Below are 21,438 nucleotides of genomic sequence, written 5' to 3'. Positions count from 1 at the left end.
ACAGGCTGCTTTAGTGCTAATTTCCTTTTGGGAATTTTTTTCTAAAGGAAATTGTTTAGGACTCTCTGGGTAGTAGATGTGCATCTACAGCTGTGGGCGAGGATTGAACTAAATAAATCAATAGAAGTATTTTTTGGATAAGACGTATTTGAGTAACGTTTTTGAAAGTTTTCACATTTCTGGCTGAATGTGGAGGATTATGGTAATATTCTAGGATAAGCTAAGGGGGGAAACATTACAGCTGTTTTTCATAATATGGAAGAATATGGTAATTGAAAAGGAAAACTATCAAAAGAAATGAGTGAAAGATGTACAATTAAAATTTTCATCTAACTTGTTCTTCTTTAAATGTTAAAAAATATTCTATTTTGAAAAGTCAGTGTGACTTGTCAAGTTCATCCATGTTTTCCTTGATGAAAAGTTATTTCTTTCATTAAATCAGTTATTGTTTGGTTATTTTTAGGAGTTTTTAGAGGAAATCCTGCACAAGTAAAGGAATATCAGGATCTTCTGGATCCTTTGCTTCAACATACATCTGAAGGTATTATCTGATAATCATTCTTCTAAAACACTGTAGCTTATTATTTATCTGAAATTATTAAATACTGACATTCCAATTAATAGCCATTGCAGTCAGAGCAAAGGAGAAGTAATAATCCCACTGGTTTTCCTGATGGCAAAATACTCATACTAAAATAATCTTTTTCACCAAGATACATTGCATCATGAAGTGTGATAATAAAAGTAATGTTATCTGGAAAAATGCTACTGATATGAATGTAAGATTTACACTGTACCCAGTCATTCCTCCTCTCCTTCACCTACACTTCATTATTTACAAAGTTCACTTTGACTTTGCAGGAAAATATTAACTACTAGCAGTCAGATTGTTTCAGTGTTCCACCTGGATACAGTTGTGAATTATTTGCATCATTCATTGTCACTTAATTCACAAGATTTAAAAAATAATTTGATATATGCATATGACATTGTTTCTAGCTTAGAGCAGTGAAAGTGGCAACATGTTAATTTTTATATAAATGTTCTCTTAAATTGTGCACTCTAGAATTTTGGTGGAACTGCAGACAAGGCTATTGGTGGCTTACAGGCACATCCAAAATTCAGTTAAAAAAAAAAAAAAAAGACCATAAGTTTGAGTGGGAGGAAAAAAAAAAATGACCTGAGAACAGAAGAAGCCTCAGCATACTCACAGCCCAGTTTTAAAACTCAGTATCTTTAGTCACTTGTTCTTGACATCTGTGGTACAGTTACACAAGAAGATGCAGAGTATTTTATTCTGACTTGTTCTTTACACTTAGAGTACTTGTTGAAGTGAACTTGTTTCTGTAAGAAATACAAACATTTCCTTACCAAAGTTTCTTTACATAGCAAATTTTCTGACCTTGCCGGTTTTTTTTTTTCTCTGATTATTAATGAGTATCTGAAGTTCCATGGACACTAAATTAGTCTTTGGTTCTTCTTGTTGAATGTCATCATGATTGTTTCATCTTAAAATTTCAGGGTGGGTTGTGATGCCTCACTCATTTGATTATTCTATCTCTAATAACTCTTACTTTTCAATTTTTCTCAGCTTCTTGCCAGTAATTTTCTTTTGTCTAAGCAAATAGTTGGACACTGCAACTTTATTCTCTTTATCACCTGTTTTTATCCAAATAAACTCAAAATTAAAGCAATATAAAGGTGAAATGTATTTTTGCAGAAAGCGTATTAATTTGCTTGGTATTGCATATAATTAGGTCAGTCATTTGTAATTATGCTTCTAAATTCCTGACACTTGTCCACTTAAAAAGTGTTGAAATGAAGGTAATTAATCTACAGTGATCAGTAATACCTGTGGCATAATTCTAGATACAAGATACGCTATCTTCCAGTGAAGAAGTTATGGCAGTTTGTTTCATGATATTTCAAAATTAAAATTTTTAACTTGGCTTTGCATACTTGCAAAAAATTATGATTTTCATTTAATTAAATGTTTGACTTGTTTTTGCCAAGATTTTAGTTTTTAAAAAGTTGCTTGATACTCAGCTGGTGTTAAATGCAAAGGGGAAAAAACCTCAAGTGTTTCACTCTAATGCACCTTTTGTTCCTTTTGGTAAAAAATAATGTAGTTTAATGTTGCCTTGGGTTTCCTACACCAATTGTGGTTCTAAGAGATAACAAGGAATGACAACAGTCTTTCTGTTCAATCAGATTATTGCTAGGGTATAAATTTCCCTGTTTTGAATCCACTTCAGCTTTATTAGGGGAATACAATGAATAATAAGGGAAGTAGAATATATTTACTTACCATACTTATTTTAAAACTCCATAGGGTGTCCTGTTGTACCCAAGTATTACTATGTGCCAGCTGATTTTGTTGAACTGGAAAAGAAGAACCCTGGCAGTCAGAAACGGTTTCCCAGTAACAACGGACGTGATGGAAAGTTTTTCTTGTGGGGACAGGCAGTTTACATCATTGCAAAACTCCTGGGTAAGAGGCTGAGGAAATTCTATCAGGTTTTGACTCGTCACAATTGAAGGATATTTATCTTGTTGATGTTTTTCTTGAATCTGAACACATTGGCTGGAGTTTTGAATGGACTGTTGGTGGCATGTGTGTCCTCTGCTCTGCTACATATATGATAGGCAAAAATGGCTTTTTATTCTTTATGTTCGACTTATGCTGCATGCAGCGTACTATGAAGCTTACTAGAGTATTTTATAGAATATTGAAAATCTTCTAAACATGATAGGTTTCTTTTTTACTGTTTCTTTTCCTTGCTTTCCCTCTTACTTCCTTTTCTTCATGGCAAAATATATTAACTTGATACTCTGTGGATTAACTGTGTCAGCTGCACATATACAGTGGTATTTGTAAGTGATCTATAGCATTTAATTCAAATTATTTACTGCTTCAGTCAAGACAAGTTTAAATTGTGAATAGCTGCAGTCTCAGATAAAGTTAATGTTTTTTTTCATTCTATGTTATTTTTTCCTTTTCTTTAAAATAGAATGAGCACTTGAAAGTGCATTTTAAAGTCTGGCCATTGAAGGTTGTTATGGTGGATTTCAGTCACAAATGAACTCTCAGTCTCACCTGAGAGGATTCAATTGCTAACGTTAAGCAGAAAAGTCTTTGCAGTTAAGATTTTTTTTCTTAAATGTTGTTTAGGTGAAAGATATATTACTTTATTTAAAGATGTTCAGCATTTACCTGGTAGTCAGGTACCTAGTAGGCTGGATTCTAAAAACTTTTTTCTGTGAACACTGTAAAGGGAAACAGGTTGTTGCTAGTAAAAATGAGAAAGATTGAAGGGTTTAAAAACTGAAGACTTGGCAAGAACAGCGGTTGTATCTTTAGGTGTGGAAGAACAGAGTCCATCTGGTGCTCCACCTGCTTGGTTTCACTGTATTCCTTGCATAATTCCTTTTTTTAGCCAACACTGTAGAGTAAATGCAATCTCACCTTTAATGAAAAAAGATTTAATTTAACCTCTTAGCCAAGTAATCCTCAAATGTGTGTGCAGAAATACTGTAGTAATTCTGCTCATATTCATCTTATATTGATATTTGTGTATTTCTGTACCTGTGGAATGCTGGTTTAATAAATTGTATATATTGTTTGCTAAATGCTGTTTGAGTAACATAATATGCTTTTGTTTTGCTACAATTCTTTCCTTTGCTAAATGTTCTTACACTTGTTTTTTTAAATAATTCTAAATCTGTTCTTGAAATGTTGTCATTAGTAACTGTTTATTGTTTTAAAACTTTCTCTCTGGTGTATTCACTGCTTTTCATTCCTCCCTTTTTACAATTTTTTTTCCTTTTCTCTCATAGTCACTGCAAATAGGGTCTGTAAATTTTATCACAAAGCTAAATCTATTCACAAGTTGTTATATCAGGAACTCCATTTATTCTTACTAATTTATAATTGGTGCATTTAATTTTGCTCCTTTTCGGGTGAAAACCTACCTGAGTAACAATCTTGTCATTGTCTTTGTGTGTGTTACTTTTCTTGTTGGTTGTTGTTAATTAAGTGGAAGCGGGACTCCAGACACTTTGATTTCTGGAAAGGTACTAGTTTCCTATTTCATCACCCATTCCAGAAATTGTTGTGTTGCCTCAAGGGTAGCAATTAATTTGTATTTGCTTAGCCTCCTTGTTTCAGTTGTGTAGGCAAGCATACAATAAAACCTTTCAGATTCCTCTTCTGTCTGTGGGCCTCGTGTCTGACTGTTGTGGTCCAGATTTTTCTAAATGCAGCACCATGAAACTCTGTTCTCGTACATCTCGCTGCCTCCCGCAGAGGGGCCGACTGAAGTAGTGAAGTCAAAATTTTGATCCTGCTTATCAAGGCTCTGAACAAGAGGCAATGAAAGTGTCTGCCTACTGCTGTTGGAAGTCACCACATGCCTATGCAACTTTAAAAGTTGTTTATGAACAAAAAAAAGCATGTGTTTTTCAGATGGTGATTCAATTTTTCATAGAATTTTTCTTGCTCTGATTGTGAAGGTTTGTAAAGCCTTTATGAAAGGGTCCCCAATTTCGAACAAGGGAAAGGGATGCCAGGTGTTCAGCTGTGCTGTGCAACTGAAAATTCACTCAGTTTAGTCTTTCATTTAGTAGCTCTCTTATCTTCCCCGTGCTTTTCCTTATAATTTTTATGTCTTGTTCTGTGGATTCGGTGCTGCCTAGAACTGAGAGCTTTTAGCAATATTTTTTAGAGTATAGATGGAATGGATTTAATGCTGTCAGCAGTTGCTGATGTAAATAACGAGCTAACAAAGAAAACTCCGCATTTGGATTCTGACACACTTGTATTTGTGATAATGGTGATGAATACTCACTGGGATTCTTCTTTTAAATAAAATTGTAAATATTGAAAGTTAGCTGAAATTTTATAGTAGTCTATTGGTATAGTTGTTTTAAATACAAAATTATTTTGACTACATGATTTAATTACTGAGCAGTGTAAATCAATGTAACAAACTGTGGAAATAGAACACCTGCTCTGGAAACCACTCTTGCTTTTAAGAACTGTGGGGCAGAGTCCATTGATCTTGCAATCATTTGGTTAATCAATTCTGTAGCATCGTCAGCACTATAAATAATCTGAATAACTTCCATGCCTTTAACCAGCATAAGAAGTCTGACAGTGTAGACTGTAGCTTAGATGGCTGTTTTCCTTAAAATGTATTTTGATAACTCATATGTCAGTTTATTAGTAAATTGTTTGTGGTAATTTTTCATAATCTAGCTTTGCCTTTTTAAAAAAAATTCATTATTTTTATTATTTTTAAGGTAACCACCTGTACACAGATCGTGACTCTGCAGGAGTAGCGCAGAGCAGAGGAGCAGGGTCCTTTCCTGGCAGGAGCCAAGCTGTGTTCTCTCAGCAGAAGGCTGAGGACAGGAGATGGTCCCAGTATGTAGTGGCTGACAGTCACTGGCACAGTTCCTAGCGGCAGCAGCAGGCTCCTTCATGCCTCACTCAATGAACTGCCCAGCCAGTGTCCTTCACTGTCTGCCCGTGCGTTTTCTTTCCACCGCACCCTCTGTCCTGCTCTCTCTTCTCTCCTAACACTGTTAAGCTTGAGCCAGGACATATTTTGAGTTTATAAACTGCTGTCTTAGTTTATTACATGGGGTAGCATTAAAAAACATTTTTCTTACCAAGACAGCATTGTTTTTTGTTTTCATTGGTTGTAGCTGAATTAAGCTAATGGAGTCATGAGTTGTTTCTCCTTTAGATTAATGGCTCGTTTGCTTTTTAAGAATATGTGCAAAATTGTTGACTTATAGGAGAAATTAAAATGCACTGTGACCTCCTCTGTAGCAGAAATTAAATAAAGATTGGACAGTTTCATGTCAAAGTGAGATTTTGATAGGAGAATGCTTATTTGAAGGGCATAATAGCTCACAGTAGATTGTGAACCTCTATTTAACGCATTTGTTGAAACTTTTTAATAGTATACTTTTATTGGAAGACTTAATTTTTTTTTTCAAGAGGATATTAAAATAATGGAATTTTAAGTTTGCGTGGCTTTTTTTTAATGTAAAAAACTTCATGTAGAAATTGCTAGATTTCAAATATATTTAATGGTGGTTTTTTATAATTTCTTCTTGAGATACCTTATTGAGAGATACCTTTGATATCCCTTTTCCTTTTCAGGATTATAATTGTGTGATTACCTTGAGATAGAGGCTGTGTGCTTTTCTTCAGAGCTAAACAATTTCTGATGGCAACCATTGAATTTCTAGTTAAAGCTCTAGAATAATTCCATGGTTGTGGATTAAGGGATTTTTATATGACTTGTGTGTTGTGGAGTCTGTTGCCTGCATACGTTCTTTTAACACATCTCTGTGAAAAAATAAAGGATTGTTTTTATATACTACAGTATTACAATTAGCTGTAGAAAGAATGATGCTTGAGTAATTAGTTTTACAATTAATATCATTTTGCAGAATGCCCTTTTGATGTGTAAATAATTGATCTAAAACAAAGATTATAGAAGCAGAACTGACTACATAGCATTTGTTTGCATGCCTGCTTCACAAAAGCTGCAGAAAGTACTCAAGTCATTCTGTATTTTTATTATTGTTTCCTTTCAGCTGATAAATTAGTAAGTCCTAAAGATATCGACCCTATTGGACGTTATGTACCTCCACAAGATCAGCGGAATGTTAGCATGAGATTTTCAAATCAGGTAAGCGTAAGCTTAGTATTAAAATACTTTTACTGAAAAATTGTCATCTATGAGTTATACTTGGTCTTCTAATATTGCAATTAAAATCTGCTAATAGATAGGTATGTTTCTTTGAGTTACGAGGTATGTCAGGAAGGCAAGAATGAGCCTGCTTTTTTTTATTCCTTCAAATTAATTACCACTGCAACGTATTATTACTTTTTGTACTTAGAGCTCTTAAAAGCTCCAAGGATTAAGTTCTTGTTTTTAGTGTGTGTGATGTGTACATGTGCTCCTGTATTTGACTTCAGTGCACAGCAGGCATGGGTGCCCAAGATGGGGAATGCTTGTAACGTCGCAATTCAAGTCTGTAGTAGATAGGGTAACAAGACAGAAACGTGATCTATATGTAGCGGTCTTTTATTGCAGAGATAAGAACTGTATATATGGAAATGTGTAGCTAAGGGATGTTTTTCAGCCTTTTTATTTCTTGGTATAAGGAATATATATCTGAAAAGTTCCTTGTTCAGCATTGTAAATTTGTTATTGAAGCATTTATCTTAAGATTTATTCGAAGATCAGAAGTGAACAATGTTTTTCTTGTTGTATCCAAATGCTGCTTAAAACCTCTGTTTCCTACTGTTTTCTGTTACCGAGGTAATCCAAGTGCTGGGTGTTCTCTCATTCATGATGGGACTCTCATTGTTCACAGTGCAGCAGTTCTGCCATGTTAGTATGAGCTAATGAAAGCTCAGTCACTTCATTTGTTCCCGGTTTCGTTGTTCTTACATCGTGGGATTATAAATGCTACAGAAACTGTGAGCTGCTGATATCAGCTGCCCTTTTAGGAGTGCCACTGGGAGAAGCCTGTATCAAGTCACTGTTGCATGCAGCCCATCAAGGTGTTGTTTTTTTTTTTTCTTTGATTCTTGAAACCAGTAACTTTTAATATGCCACAGATGAACATTTTGAAGGGGATGGCTTGTTCTAAAGACACTGTGTGACTCATCAGGAAATGTTTTAGTAGAAAACCATTTTTACTATTTTTTTGGGGTGCCTATTCTATGATAGGGAATTTCCAGATCTTCAGAGAGAAATAGCCTCTGCCCTGAGAGCTTCATAACTTACTCCTTGGTGGTCACTTTGTGGCGTCAGTAAAGGAATTGTTTAGTAAAATGCAGTTATCCAGTAAAATTCATCAATATAATAGGGACAATAAAACCTCAGCAGTGTTGAAAGAATTGAAAATAACTTAAACAGATACATTTTGATATTTTTCTTCATCTGCAAACAATGCAAAAAAAAAAAGCTTTGTCACTGTTAAAAGGGAGCTCAGACTAGATGGTTTGTCATTCTCAAGTGCTTATAGAGTCCTCATTCTTTCAGCACTCAACAGTTGTCTACGCTAGAATTATTTGAAAGAACAATTGTGCTTTTTTAGACAACTTGGTGGAGCTGATACTTGTTAATCTTTCCCATTAAAGACTATCTTCAGCTGTTTAACTTTGCTAAAATTAATTTTGCTAAAATTTTGGCAGAATTTTCCATATTTCAGATCAGTAATATTTTTGATGCTGTCAGGATAGAGAAAGAGAAGACCTTCCCAGGGTGATCTCTGAGTGTTTTCTGATGAACAAACTATGTTATATCTGAAAGCTAGAAACCAAGAGAGAATTAAGATTTTTTTTTTTTTTTCTTAAACCTAAAAATCTTTATAGAAATCAGACTTAGATCAATACATTCAGCAATTCCTGTAGTTGCACGTTATCCTTTTGTATACAAGAGGTTGTGAGAGGGATTGTCTGTTGTTCAGTGACAAGTAGGTGGAAAGGTAAATAAATGACGAAAGAAGCAAGCTCTGGGATTGCCTAGGTCTGCTTATGCCTCTGTTCTCCCCAGCGGTCACACTCCTGTGCTCTAGCTGACTGTGCTTGCCTTTCTTTGGTACGTAAAACTGCCCAAGGTACTGCATGTGCTTCTCAAGGTGGGTTAGGAGAAAGAGGGGCACTTCTGAATTAAGTGGGAACTCTGGGCAACGGTGGCTTCAGGTCTTTAGCATTGTAACCTCTGAGCAGCAGTGCAGAAAGTGAGCGGCACGGTGAGCGCCCTCAGTGCTAACCAGGAGGTGGCTGTGGAATTTCATTGGGATTCTTAGTACTGAAACAGGTGCTGCTGCTGTATTTAGTCTGGTTTTACTGTTAAATTAGTATCAGGGCAAAAGTGTTTGTGGATACAGATGCTAGTTCAAATTCTTCATCATCATTAAGAGAAGGTTAAAAAATGAAAGGCAGGTGCCCAGATGTATTTGTGAGGGTGGTCGGACACTGGAACAGGTTGCCCAGGGAAGTTGTGGCTGCTCCTCCCTGGAAGTGTTCTCGGCCAGGTTGGATGAGGCTTTGAGCAACCTGGTCTAGTGGAAGGTGTCCCTGCTGATGGCAGGGGGGTTGGAACTGGATGAGCTTTAAGGTCCCTTCCAACCCAAACCATTCTCTGATTCTATGATCAGTGTGAGTGAAATGTACTTTATCAGCAAAGGTCTTGCAGTTAGGCAGCAAACTTCAAGTTCCAGCTGAGAATCTTGATCATGACTTTTTTAAATCCACGTTTTAAATTTGCTTAAACAATTTTCTTCAATATTTGATAATGCCAGTTTATCTAATTGAGCTAATTGGTGCAAAATCAGTATTTAGTATTTGCCTTGAAGTACTAGGAAAATGACTAAAAATAAAATAAAAAATGAAAACACAAAACATCTTAATTACATCTTTGGAAATCAAAAGCAGTTTCTTCTCTTTAATGATATCTTCTCTTTTCTGTATAGCTAAAGAATATTCAGTTAAATTGAACAGAAAACTATTTCCATTTTTATTACATTTAATTCCTGTTAGGAATAAACAAGGACATGTAAAAATTTCAGATGCCTGCGTATGTAAATTGTGTTACGGTACAGTGGTTTGAAAGGTGAGGTACAAAAAATAAGGCTTTTAATTTTTTTTTTTTTTTAATTATTTTGAAGCCTTGTGCTAAGGAAATATTTCTTAGAGAAATGCATTTTCCATGTAGGCAAATTTCATATTTGGGTTGCATTGATTATAATTTCTATAAACACTTGCCATTGAAAAATGTGATTAATTTATTTTATCTGTGGCTTTGTTGTTACTACAAAAATACATCTAATGCCCATATAATTGTATAGATTCAAGCAAGCAATGAAAAGTATTTAAACTATTCTATTCTTAGTTTTAGAGTTTTGAAGCACTAGCAAAGGATATTCTAGAATTGGTTAAAGGGAAGTAAGGTAATATAGACCAACAAAGGCAAAATTGCTATAAAAAAAATATAGATATATACACACTATGTAACTACAGCTGTGAATGCATCTGTCAACCTAGAAAATCTGATAAAAAAGGACAATCTCATTTGCTGTAGAAAACTCTGGAATCAAATCATCAGTATAGTAAAAACTTAATGGACACTAATACTAAAATATTGATTTAGTCTGTTTATGGTTAAAAGGGAAAGTTTTCTCTCCTAATTCAATGCCCCAAACAACTAATTTTTCATTTTCAGGAAGAGGTCTCCATATGTTCCCTCCTGGGGAAGCGCCAGTGTGGCGCTGGAGCAGGTTTCTCTTTGCTAGTTTTTGTCTGTGTTGCAAAACATAATGAAGTGTAACAGCAGTCAGAGCTGCTCCTTGGCTCTCGTAATTTGCTTTGTGATGCTAAATGGTCAGGAGTGTTTCAAGTTAAATCTCATTCATGAGTTAAAAAGAAAATGGAATCATCCACGCTCTGATTCCTTCACTGAAAGATGGTGTTGCGTGGCATTTTTCTTTCAGTGGGGATAACTCTTGAGGACTGGATTTTTTTTTATTCCTTTTTAACATCCCCATATCCCGAAGAGAGTATCATGGCGTGTTTTCAGTTGTTGCATTCTGTTTTGGGACAATTCAGTGTATAAAAGGGTTTGTATAGTAAGAATAACATTAGAGAAATATAATGAGTTGGAGTGGGGAATTTCTTGGTTTTGTTTTGTATTTTACTGCAGCACGTGAAAACTGAATTATTGCTGTCTTGTATTTAATTTTGTATTCAGCAAAAAATTACAATCTTACTAAATTGTTGAAGTAAGACAATTTATCTTCTGGGTAAACTTGAAATAAATGTGTAGAGTTGCAGTTGATCAATGACACTCTCTGCTTGTGATGACTTTTCTTTTAATGTTTTGCTTTGCAGAGTAATCATTGGTGAGAACTTCATTTAAGTTACTGAAATTAAGGTTAATGCCCATTGACGGTGTTGGGAGGAGTTAAAAGACTGCTTATTTTTTATTTTCACGAAAGAGATAACATGTAAAGAAAGAACTAAAATTACTAGGTGTAGGTAGAATGAGATATGTGAAGATATCTTCAGCTATCTAAATTATCTTTAGGTGTAGAACATGTCTAATTTTGATGGTTTAGAGATCTATCATAGTGGATGATTTGGTTTGTAATGTTAATTATAAGCATATTCTTACTTGCACGTCTCTTAGTACGATTGTCTACCACAGTAATCACAATTGTAAAACTGTTAAATGTTATTTTAAAATTTAAGGCACATGTGTCTCCATGTTGTATTTAATTTAAAAAGTCTGGTGCGTTAGTACCATTGTCCATAAACCCTTCAGCAGTACCTAGATGCTTCCAGAAGCAGGTGTGTTTTGTAGCAGTTCAGTTGTAGTTGTGTAGCAGCAAGGTGGATTATTTGGTTAGGTACAGTCTCCTCTGTTGCACGCTGTTTCTGTTTTCCTCATCTCGCTCCCTGTGCTCGGAAAGCCTAGTAAGTGCCTTTTCAATCAGTGTTCTTGAATACTGTGCCCACTTTCTCACATGTTCAAAATGAATGGATTTTTTTCAGAGTTCTGAGGTTTCCTGGGAATGTGTGCAAAAGGCATATAGCGATAGCAGCTGTCCAGTGAGAGTGCAGCAGTACACCAATGCTGAGCTGCTTTCGCTGCTCGTGCCAGGAATGGAGTCGGGTTTTTCCCTTTATCCTGTTTCCAGTGGCTTATAACCTCATTTAAAATGATTTTTTTTTTTAATTTTTTGTTTTTAATCCTCAGTTTTGGAGAGGAAGAACAGCTAATCTGTCTTTTATCTTGGTCTTCTGAAAACACTGGGGTATATTTATCATTTGCACAGCACACAGAATACAGCTGAAACAGATCCTTCTGCCCACTGTCCAATGTGAAAATGCGAGGCAGAAGGGTGAACCCAGGGGCGGGGGGTCTGTTGCAGTGTCTTGGGGAGATGATGATTGATGTTGTGTGAACAACACCTTAGCTTGTGTTATCAGACAAATGTGAAACTGAACACACTAAAACGGAAATTTTAACAAGAAGATTGATTCATTGGAATCTTTAGGACTTTACGCTTTTCTACATCTTATTTTTTAATATCTAGCAAATGCTATATATCAGTATCATTACTGAAGAGGGGGACATACCTTTTCATGAGAGTTGTATTTGTTACTTTGATCTGTGTTTTTTCTGGATCACTGTTTGTGATCCTCCAGGCCTTGACATGTTAAATGACAATGAAAGTAACTCTGTTGAACGTTACAGCAATCGCAGCAATCCTGTAGTTGTACAGCAATTCTAGTTATCTTTTTCCACAATACTTTTTCAAAGTCTAGCTATTTTTCACAGATTTTGTGTTGTGCTAGTTGTGCTGCAGATGCATTTGCTTTGTTACGGCCCATGTTAGAACCACCACTTGCTGTTGTTAAGTGAGTCATGTCACTGGGTACCTCTGTGTTTGAGAGGTGTTCATACTGGTGTCAATGGAGATGCAGAATACACAGATTTATGCCCAGCTTACAGTCAGTGGTTACACAGTCCCACTCAGTTTGTCATTAATACAGTAATAATTAAGTTGAGCCTTAAGACCACTTCAAGGCAGAGGGGAGGGGGGCGGTGTGCAGCTTGCTTTTCCTTTTTATAAACATAACGCACTGGTTATGGTAGAGAATTGGTTTGAGATTTCTTACTGTTTGTGTAAAGGTAATTGATAGCATCATCAGCATATTCTGAGGAGGAAAATCTTTTACTGTCGCTTGAACTTCCGACTTCTTGATCTGGTCTCTTTGTGCACCTGCTTCCATCACAAACTTATTTCATGTGGCAAAAAACTCCAAAGTTTTTAGCGGAAACGTAGTGCTGATAGACTTTTGGGAAAATTTTATCAATAATTTCTTCTGCAAATCCCTAAGATCTAACTTGTTATCAGGGCTCTCAGATGCCTGAACAAGCAAGCATTCACGCTGAACTTTTTGTTCTAAATCAATATGGCTATCTGTCTGTCTTCACAGAAAATGCTGTATTTTTCTATAATCAATTGATAGAAGATGGATTTAACTTTTGTCATTCATGTTCTGCTATTGTCTAGACAAAGTAGGCAGAAAGCATTTTAGGAATGAAAATGTGTGGTGCTTTTGTTCTGTTGATTTTATGATCAATGAATGCCAGAGAAGAAATGAACAAGGAATAACTCAGACATCTCATTTTTTAGATAGCAATGCATGCTGCCGGTGAAAAGAAGGGTAAATTGCCATTTCAAGACCCAGGGAGTTGAGTCAATGATTTCACACAACATGTTGAATTCATTCCTCTTTGCATGGCTTCCTGATGTAAAATACTAGTATTTATTTCAAACATGAAGTATCTGTGTCATAAACAATGCAAGGAAATGCTGTTACCTCCTGTAAAATGTAACGTATCTTTAATAAAACTGCAAAGAGCCATCTGATCAAAATATTTCAGAGTAGAGGGTTGAAATCATCAAGTCATTATTTTAAAGTGAATATGACCAGTCACCCAAATAGCTGAGTTATTTCACTCTTTACAAAAATATGTATCAAAACATTATGTCATAACAGGCATAAGGGAAGTGCATTCATTGTACAAATTCTAAATTTTTGTATGAAGCAAAATGTTTTTCCTGTACTTTTTTTTTTTTTAATATATATTTAAAAAACCCCACCAAACCAAACAGTGGAAATTATTAACAGAAACCTATTTATTATTAATTCTCCAGAATGCATCTTGCAACGTATGATTGATAGGGCAGTCTTCCCACAGTTTTGAGAGTTACAGGTTTTAGTCCTGTGGTGGTCTTTTAGTTTGTTCACACAGTAAGAAAAAGCAATGCAGACAGTGATGTCTGTCATACTCATGAATTCTTTAGACACTGTCCCTATTCATGCTATATCTAACAAAACAGTTAGTCAGCAATGCTAATATGTATTTTTTTATTATTTTCTAGGGTCCTTTAGAAAATGATTTGGTAGTACATGTGGCCCTGATAGCAGAAAGTCAGCGGTATGTATTTACTTTTATTAAAAACGTATCTATTAAGGAAGTGTTGAATAATAGACATCTTAAATTTGCTAAAGGTATTCAGGGAAGTATAGAATATAATACTTGTACCTGTGTATCTGCTGCCAAGATAATTGTTACAACTAAGACTATTCTGTGATTTATCATTAAATTTGTCATTATTTCATTCGTAGCCTTCAAGTTTTTCTGAACACCTATGGAATCCAAACTCAGACCCCCCAGCAGGTGGAACCAATTCAGATATGGGCTCAAAAAGAACTTGTCAAAGTAAGGAATTCTGTGTTTAACATTATTTACCTATACACTTCTCTGTTGACAATAGGAATTTATATCAAGCTATTAGAATTGTATCTCCTTAAGCTGGTTATCTACCGTTTTGTGTTAGTCTAATTCAGTTGCAAGATATGCTGACGCTGGTCAGCTGTACGTGCCTAGTTAGAGCTTTCAGTGAAACACTGAAGCCCGGATGTTCTATGTTATGGAATTAGACTTTACTACCTGAGCCACTTTCAAAGAATAATGAATGAATAGTAAAATTGTAATAATATTAATAGCACAGTAGACTAAGTGAAACTTGATGGAGAAACAAGCAAATTAGGAATAGTCAAAGAAATGGATTAAGGCAGTACACATAAACCAGCATTTAATTTCATAGTGTAGCCCCTAAAAAAGGCATTACACAGTCTTCTGTAACTGTGGGTTTTTTGGTTTGTTTGTTTGAAGAAGTCCCTTGAGTTGGCTGTACCCAGGAAGTTTAGTGTTTAAATATTTCTTAATAATTTGATTCCTCCTAGAATTGCAAAGCAATAACAGAAATTAAAACAAAAACCTGATTAATTAGAGGATAAATGGCAGCCTGTCTCGGTGCAGAGCCACGAGCGAGCAGCATGGGCAGGGGTGCTGCATGGACCGGGGTGCTTCGCTCAATATAGCTACTATAGCCCGTTCTTTTTTCATGAAAACTGTTCTAAGGACTTGTTTTTTTCCTAACTTGCTGCAGAGTGTATCTCTCTCCTCTGTTGCTTATTTAAAGCGATCTTCCCAAACTCAAGTTTCTAGACTTATATGTAAATACACTGTAGATCAATTAAAAGATAAACCCCAACTTTTCTATGAGAATAGAAATAGAAGGAATAAGCTCAATAAAATGTAATTCTCCTATCCTGATCCTTGTATACAGTGATCAGAAAGCAATTAATCAGATTTTTTTAATTCCCCAATAATAATTTTCCACTTTGTGGTCATTTTTTGTCTGTAATTTGCAGCTACAAAATATTTTTATATGAGAAGAGATAAGCTCTGTGTAGAGGATCTGTTTTGATCAGAGACAGATGGACAAATCATGGTAGGAAATACAACCTGGGTGATCCTTGTGTGAAAAATAGTCATCAACTTGACAATCTTGTGGCAGATTTAGACTAGATATAACGAAGACATATTTTACAATGAGGGTGGTCAGACACTGGAACAGGTTGCCCAAGGAAGTTGTGGCTGCTCCTCCCTGGAGGTGTTCAAGGCCAGGTTGGATGAGGCTTTGAGCAACCTGGTCTATTGGAAGGTGTCCCTGCTGATGGCAGGGGGGCTGGAACTGGATGAGCTTTAAGGTCCCTCCCAACCCAAACCATTCTGTGATTCTGTGTGTGAAAAAAGTCTACAGTCAAAACCAGCTGGCATGAAGGACGTCTTCGTCTGCTGTGAAGGCTTCAGCTTTTCCTGTACAGCCAAGCAGTCTCCTAACGGAGGACTGTATCCTCTCACAGAAAGGGCTGGTTCTTTCAGCCCTTATCTATACTGAGCCTCACTGGTGATGCCAGCTGGGAGGCATCTGCTCAGGTAGCTGTCAATGCCATGTGAAGCCAGCAGTCGAAGATAAATGGCATCTACAGGCCATACTGGTCCATTTCAGCATTTTCTGAGCGCTACCGTGGCCTCTTTTTTTGTTCAGTCATTTTTAGTTTATATATAGCACTGTATATCTACATTGAATATGTGCTTCAAGCTATCCACTGCTGTTTGTCCTGGAAATACATTTAGATATAAAAGACTCTGACAAATGCTGCTCTGAATGGTCAGTGCATTGATGAGCAGTTGTAGGTAAACTTGTCAGAAGTCCTAATAAAAATCGGTGTGATTACTGGGTGCCCATTTACCTCTCTCTGATACGCCTGGACCCTTCCTCTGAAAAAAACTTGAAAATAGTCCCAGTGTACAGAAACAAGCTGAACAAGCTGCAGGAAACTGTCAGACAAGTAAGCTGATCCAGAATCACAGATGTGCACTTGATACCTCTCATACTTCACCTGAAGTTTGATCGTGGATCAGGTCAGCCCTGAGATGGTCAGGCCCTTGGACTGGATGATCATTGTAGGTCCTGTCCAGCTGAAACAGGCTAGGCTAGTCTATTCTAATGGGGTACATAATGCTCTTGTTGAAGTTGGCATTACAGAAATTGTCTGAAACAAGAGTGATGAATTCTGAACGTCTAGGGGAAGTGTAATGAATGTATTTAGTGTGTCAATCCTGAAGTTCCAGTTGTGGAACGAATCACTTCACGAGTCTCCCTCTGAAATCGGGATCACATGGCTGATGCCATTATCTGTATCAGAAGTCCACAGGACACAGAAAAAAGTAAAACCAAAAACAGAGAACATAGCAACATGTTTCAGGCTTCGTAAGCCCGTGAGGATAACCGATATACCAAACCCTTGCGAGCTTATCCAGAAAAACGCTTACCCCAGGTAATGACTGCCACTAACACCTGGGAAATACTCAAACGGGGAGAAAAGAAATCTGTGTTCTCATTCAGCCTTGTTCATTTCTCAGCCCATTTCTGCTCACTGATTTTCTTGATAATATATTTCAAAATGTATTCTCTCTGTATTTGCCCTGAAATTCTGTACCTGAAACTTTGGTTTAATAAATAGATAAATTTACTATATACTATAGAAGTATACATTGTCCCTCTATCATCCATCATTTCTTTGGTCTCCCTGACAAAAAGATGACACCTTCATTAAGTTTTATTATTATCAATTAAATTCCTAGCTATGGCAACTTCTGTGTTAGGATGTATTTTTCAGAAACTGGTGAGACATCTGGCAATTCTGACATTTTCTTTATACTCGTGATGGGTGGGTACATCTGCCTCATCAAAATTTACTTTGAAAAAGAATGTCATGGAAATACTAAATAGCCTGATGCAAAACATCTTCCTAGTGGGTTTCCAGAAAAGGCTATGCTCTAGCTGGAAAGCTGAACAGCTGTGGAGCTGACGTAATGGAAGTGTTTGGGGCATTGTAAGAATTGAGGTTTGATCTCCAGGCTTACAAAAACCAACACAAAGTGAACGGCAAACAAACCCTGGCAGTGTTTGTCATCCTTTGGGGGAGGGGAAGCTAATGCTGGGACAGTTGTCTGTGTCTTTGGGAAAGGAGGGTTGATCCCTAAGAACGTGGATCTCAGTAGTTCCTATCTGATGCTGTCAATGCTCAGTAGCATTTAATTAGTAACTTTTGAACTCATCTAGTGGCACGTGATAACAGTTTAAACCTCTCGACTTAGAAACAGGCACATGTCCAAAAAAGTAGTGTAAAAAGAAAGATGTGGACAAGAGGAAGACATTGATTCAGGAAAATTAGGGATTGGAAGTAGGACTGGGAGTCATGTAAACAGATCCACAAAGTCAGGGGCAGGGGGAATGATAAGAGGAAAACAAGAAAATGGAACCAGATGTATTCAATATACAGGAAAAAAGTATGCAGTAGAAGTATAGTGCAGGAGAGCAGCAGAATGCTCCACAGGCATAGACTGATAAAAGAACAGAGAACCAGGTGGTGTAAAAGCCCACTCTAGTTTGGTTCACTCTCATAAATCAACTGAACAAACCAGTCTCCTTTCCCAGCCATTTTTTGCTATTAGGAGCTTTAATATTCCAGAATTGAAGGGCATTTTAATCCAAAAAAACCTGATTGAAGCAGCTGGTCTTGCATGAAACTGTACTTTTGTTCAGAGACTCTGGTGCTGAATCTGAACTGAGGTTTTGATTGTAACAGATCCAGACGGAAAGCTATTACTAACATGAAACTGCTTCAACATGAGGCCTCACGCTAAAGAAAGAGTCTCCAAGGAAAGAGACAGTATTACAGTACTACTGGAGTTCTAGTTTTGTTAAGAAAACATTTTATGTTTTACGTTCTAGCAAAATGACAGTCCTTTTAGTGTTAAATTATTATGTCTACTGCCACTCTTCTGGTCTCCATGATGTACTACAAAAAGAGGCCCAGCATTCTTTTGGTTTTGTTATGTAGGGATGGGTTATTTAAAGCTGTTCATGTTTTGATGTCTCCATTCCTTTCCCACTTGAATACATTTACTTTAGTCTGGATGAACAGGTGATGTAGGTAGATAATTTTGTTTATTTTCTTTTTTAAATAGTTCTTATATTAATGCAGAAACATGTTTACTTTGGTATCCACATCACAAAAGCATTACAGAAGGCAAAACTGGCCAGACAATAAATGCAAGTGATCCTTTAAAAAAAATTATTTAAATTATCAATTTGAAAATTTGAAAATATTTTAGTGATATAGACTAGGAAAATAATAGGAGTAAGAAGGTAAAAATAAGACCTAATATAGGAAACAAGAAGTTTTAGTTGAATTTTGAAACTATGCAGATAGGCAGGACTCTCATGCTTTGCCCAAGCTTGAAGCTGCACCCATGTGTCAGGACCCTACCCAGCACGCCTGCTTACTGTAAGGAAGACACCTCTTTGAATGTAAATCAGTATTTCTCCTGTATTTTCTCCTTCATGAGTAAGGTGAAATCCTTCATCCTCCCAAGATTACTATTAGGAGGAGGGAAGGGGAACTGTTACACCACACCTACAGCAGAGCCGTGCTCTGCCAGAAGTGAGGCGAGCTGCACTGGAATGGCCGACTGTCGGGAAGCGAGCTGCTTGCGTCTTGTCTTCTTGCATCTTGTGATTCTTGCTTCAGTTACACAGTTGATTTCTCTGTGCTGTGAAGATACCTGTTGTTATTAAAAGAATAAAATTTGGTCTCTGACTTTATTAGTTGTTGTTATATAGATGTATGCTTAAAGAAAAAAGGGAAAAAACCCAAGAGAAATAATGACCACATGTTAAGAATCTGACTTTCTACTTAAAGCAGAATGCACACAGCTTTCTGTGGGAGACCCAGCAGGACCATAAAAAGGCTTGTATCTAGGTTTCCCTCAGTTTTCATTATTCTTTCTCACAGGCTTACTTCCATTTGGGAGTCAATGACAAACTGGGATTATCTGGAAGACCAGACAGGCCTATAGGATGCCTTGGAACATCAAAGGTTGTTGCAAGAAACTTTTATATTACTGTTAGTGATGTATATTTCAGATAAACATTGAATTAGTCTGTGAATTATTTTAAATAAAATTGAAATGTAGTTTTATTTTATGCATTTGTCTTAAAGTCCTTATAATATATTTTGCTGTTATCAATGTGCCTGCTCTTACTGTTAAACTGTCATACGTTTCCTAGACATCCAGTTACAGTAGTACTTGCCCAAAACAGGCCGAGTGGTGATGAAGTGAACTGCTTTAACTGAAATAGAATCTAGATCTGCATACCTAATACAAAACAGAGTACCTAAAATTAGATCTGGAGGTTTTATCTTAAATATTTTAATTCAGCTGTTCTACATTGATTATTACTTTGATAGTTTCAAGATTCCTTTTTTCCTTTTCAGCTACTTCAGTGCTTTAAATATTTTAAAGAAAAGATTAACAGATACTTTCTCTCTCAACAGATTTATCGAATACTAGGAAAGACTGTAGTTTGCTACTCAATCATTTTTGATCTGAGTGATTTCTACATGTCTCAGGATGTTATGATGTTGATTGATGACATTAAGGTATTTATCTGTAACTTTTTCTTTGAGAAACTGACAAAAATAGAGCCTGTAGAAGAGTAAACTGTGAAGTTTGGTAAAACAGAAGATGGAAAGGGAACACTGTATAGTGTGTATTCTTCTAATGTAAATATAAACCTGCAGTTTATGCTGGGAAGTTTATTTTGGTGAATATCCTGTCAGTTCTAGTGAGTATCTGTATCTGACAAAAAACACCTCACCCAACAGTGGTTGGGAATGCTGTAGTGCAGCAAGCAAATAATCACTGTTTACTGGGAAAAATAAATGTTCTTGGCAGAAAAGAGGGACGAGACTGGTCTGTTTAAGGGAAATGTGAAAGCCTCACCTGGAGGCAATACTGCTTGGCTTTGCACAAATATTAAAAACTGCCTTCCTTCCCGACCGGTACGGCAGGCAGCACCGCAGAGCTCGCCTGTGCTTGAGCAGCTACTTCAACTTTGTTCATGCTGGTGGCTGTGTTCAGGCCCCGCATTCCCACGTGTACTTACTGGGCCATTATGTGTAGCTCAGTTCACCACACTGTCTAGTGGGTTTGTCTTTGACCACTGCATACGCCAGGAGTATTCTCAGAAAACGTGTGAAACAGCAGTGCTTGAAAGCAGCTGATACTCATTGAATAAATCTGTTAGTGGTGTATTAGCTAAGGGTTTTTTAATCTGTTGCGTTTTTCAGTGCTGTTATTTTAAGACAGCCCTTCTAATGCCTTGTACTGTGTATTCTGGTATGTTGTGCTTGGCTATTTTTTTGGTGACTAATGTATTACTTCTTCCTCAGAATGCACTGCAGTTCATTAAGCAGTACTGGAAAATGCATGGGCGTCCGCTGTTTGTTGTGCTTATCCGTGAAGACAATATAAGGTAGAAACAGATAAAAGCATCATTTGCATTGTGGTATTTTCCTGATTGCAAGATTAATGGAGTTCTGTTTCAAATTTCAGAGGGAGCAGATTCAATCCAATATTAGATATGTTGGCAGCCTTTAGAAAGGGAGTTGTTGGAGGAGTGAAAGTTCATGTTGACAGAGTACAGGTACGGTGTTTTTCCTGAATGTTGTGTTCTTTCCTCCTAGTATTGGTATGTGTATTCTTACTACATCTGTTTTTCACACGACTTCTCAGTATTTTATTTAGTATTTTAAAATTAAGGAGTCAAGAACCAAGACTTCTGGTACTGTTTTTGTTTTATCTCAAAAGAAACATGGGTTTATTTTAATTCCTTTTGAGGAGTCTTTTGAAAGTGGAGGATTTTCAGAAGGGAAAAAGGTGTTTGGTTTTTTTTTTATGTTAGGCAATCTTGTGAAATTACCACCAAAGGATAAATCTCTGATATCAAGCATTGAGGGATTTCTTTTGATTAGATAATCAACAAGAGGAAGGATAAAAAGTGTTTTGCATATATTAAAATTCTTACAGGAACATCTTTGCTGTCTGAATTAATCCTAAAGCAGGA

At 36.4% G+C, this 21,438-nt stretch overlaps 1 protein-coding gene across 1 annotated transcript in view; it reads left to right on the top strand.

Annotated features, from left to right (window-relative positions):
- Window positions 1–21,438, top strand: part of PHKB (phosphorylase kinase regulatory subunit beta) — a 78,755-nt gene that overhangs the window by 36,941 nt on the left and 20,376 nt on the right. Inside the window, 9 exon segments of the mRNA XM_029087180.1 lie at window positions 464–541; window positions 2,333–2,491; window positions 6,613–6,707; window positions 13,990–14,045; window positions 14,237–14,330; window positions 19,325–19,408; window positions 19,868–19,972; window positions 20,765–20,847; window positions 20,928–21,018. Coding sequence (XP_028943013.1) covers window positions 464–541; window positions 2,333–2,491; window positions 6,613–6,707; window positions 13,990–14,045; window positions 14,237–14,330; window positions 19,325–19,408; window positions 19,868–19,972; window positions 20,765–20,847; window positions 20,928–21,018 — 845 coding nt within the window.

The sequence above is a fragment of the Antrostomus carolinensis genome, unplaced genomic scaffold, assembly GCF_000700745.2.
Source record: "Antrostomus carolinensis isolate BGI_N321 unplaced genomic scaffold, ASM70074v2 scaffold13221, whole genome shotgun sequence".
Taxonomy (NCBI): domain Eukaryota; kingdom Metazoa; phylum Chordata; class Aves; order Caprimulgiformes; family Caprimulgidae; genus Antrostomus; species Antrostomus carolinensis.
This window is presented reverse-complemented; position numbering and strand designations above follow the sequence as displayed.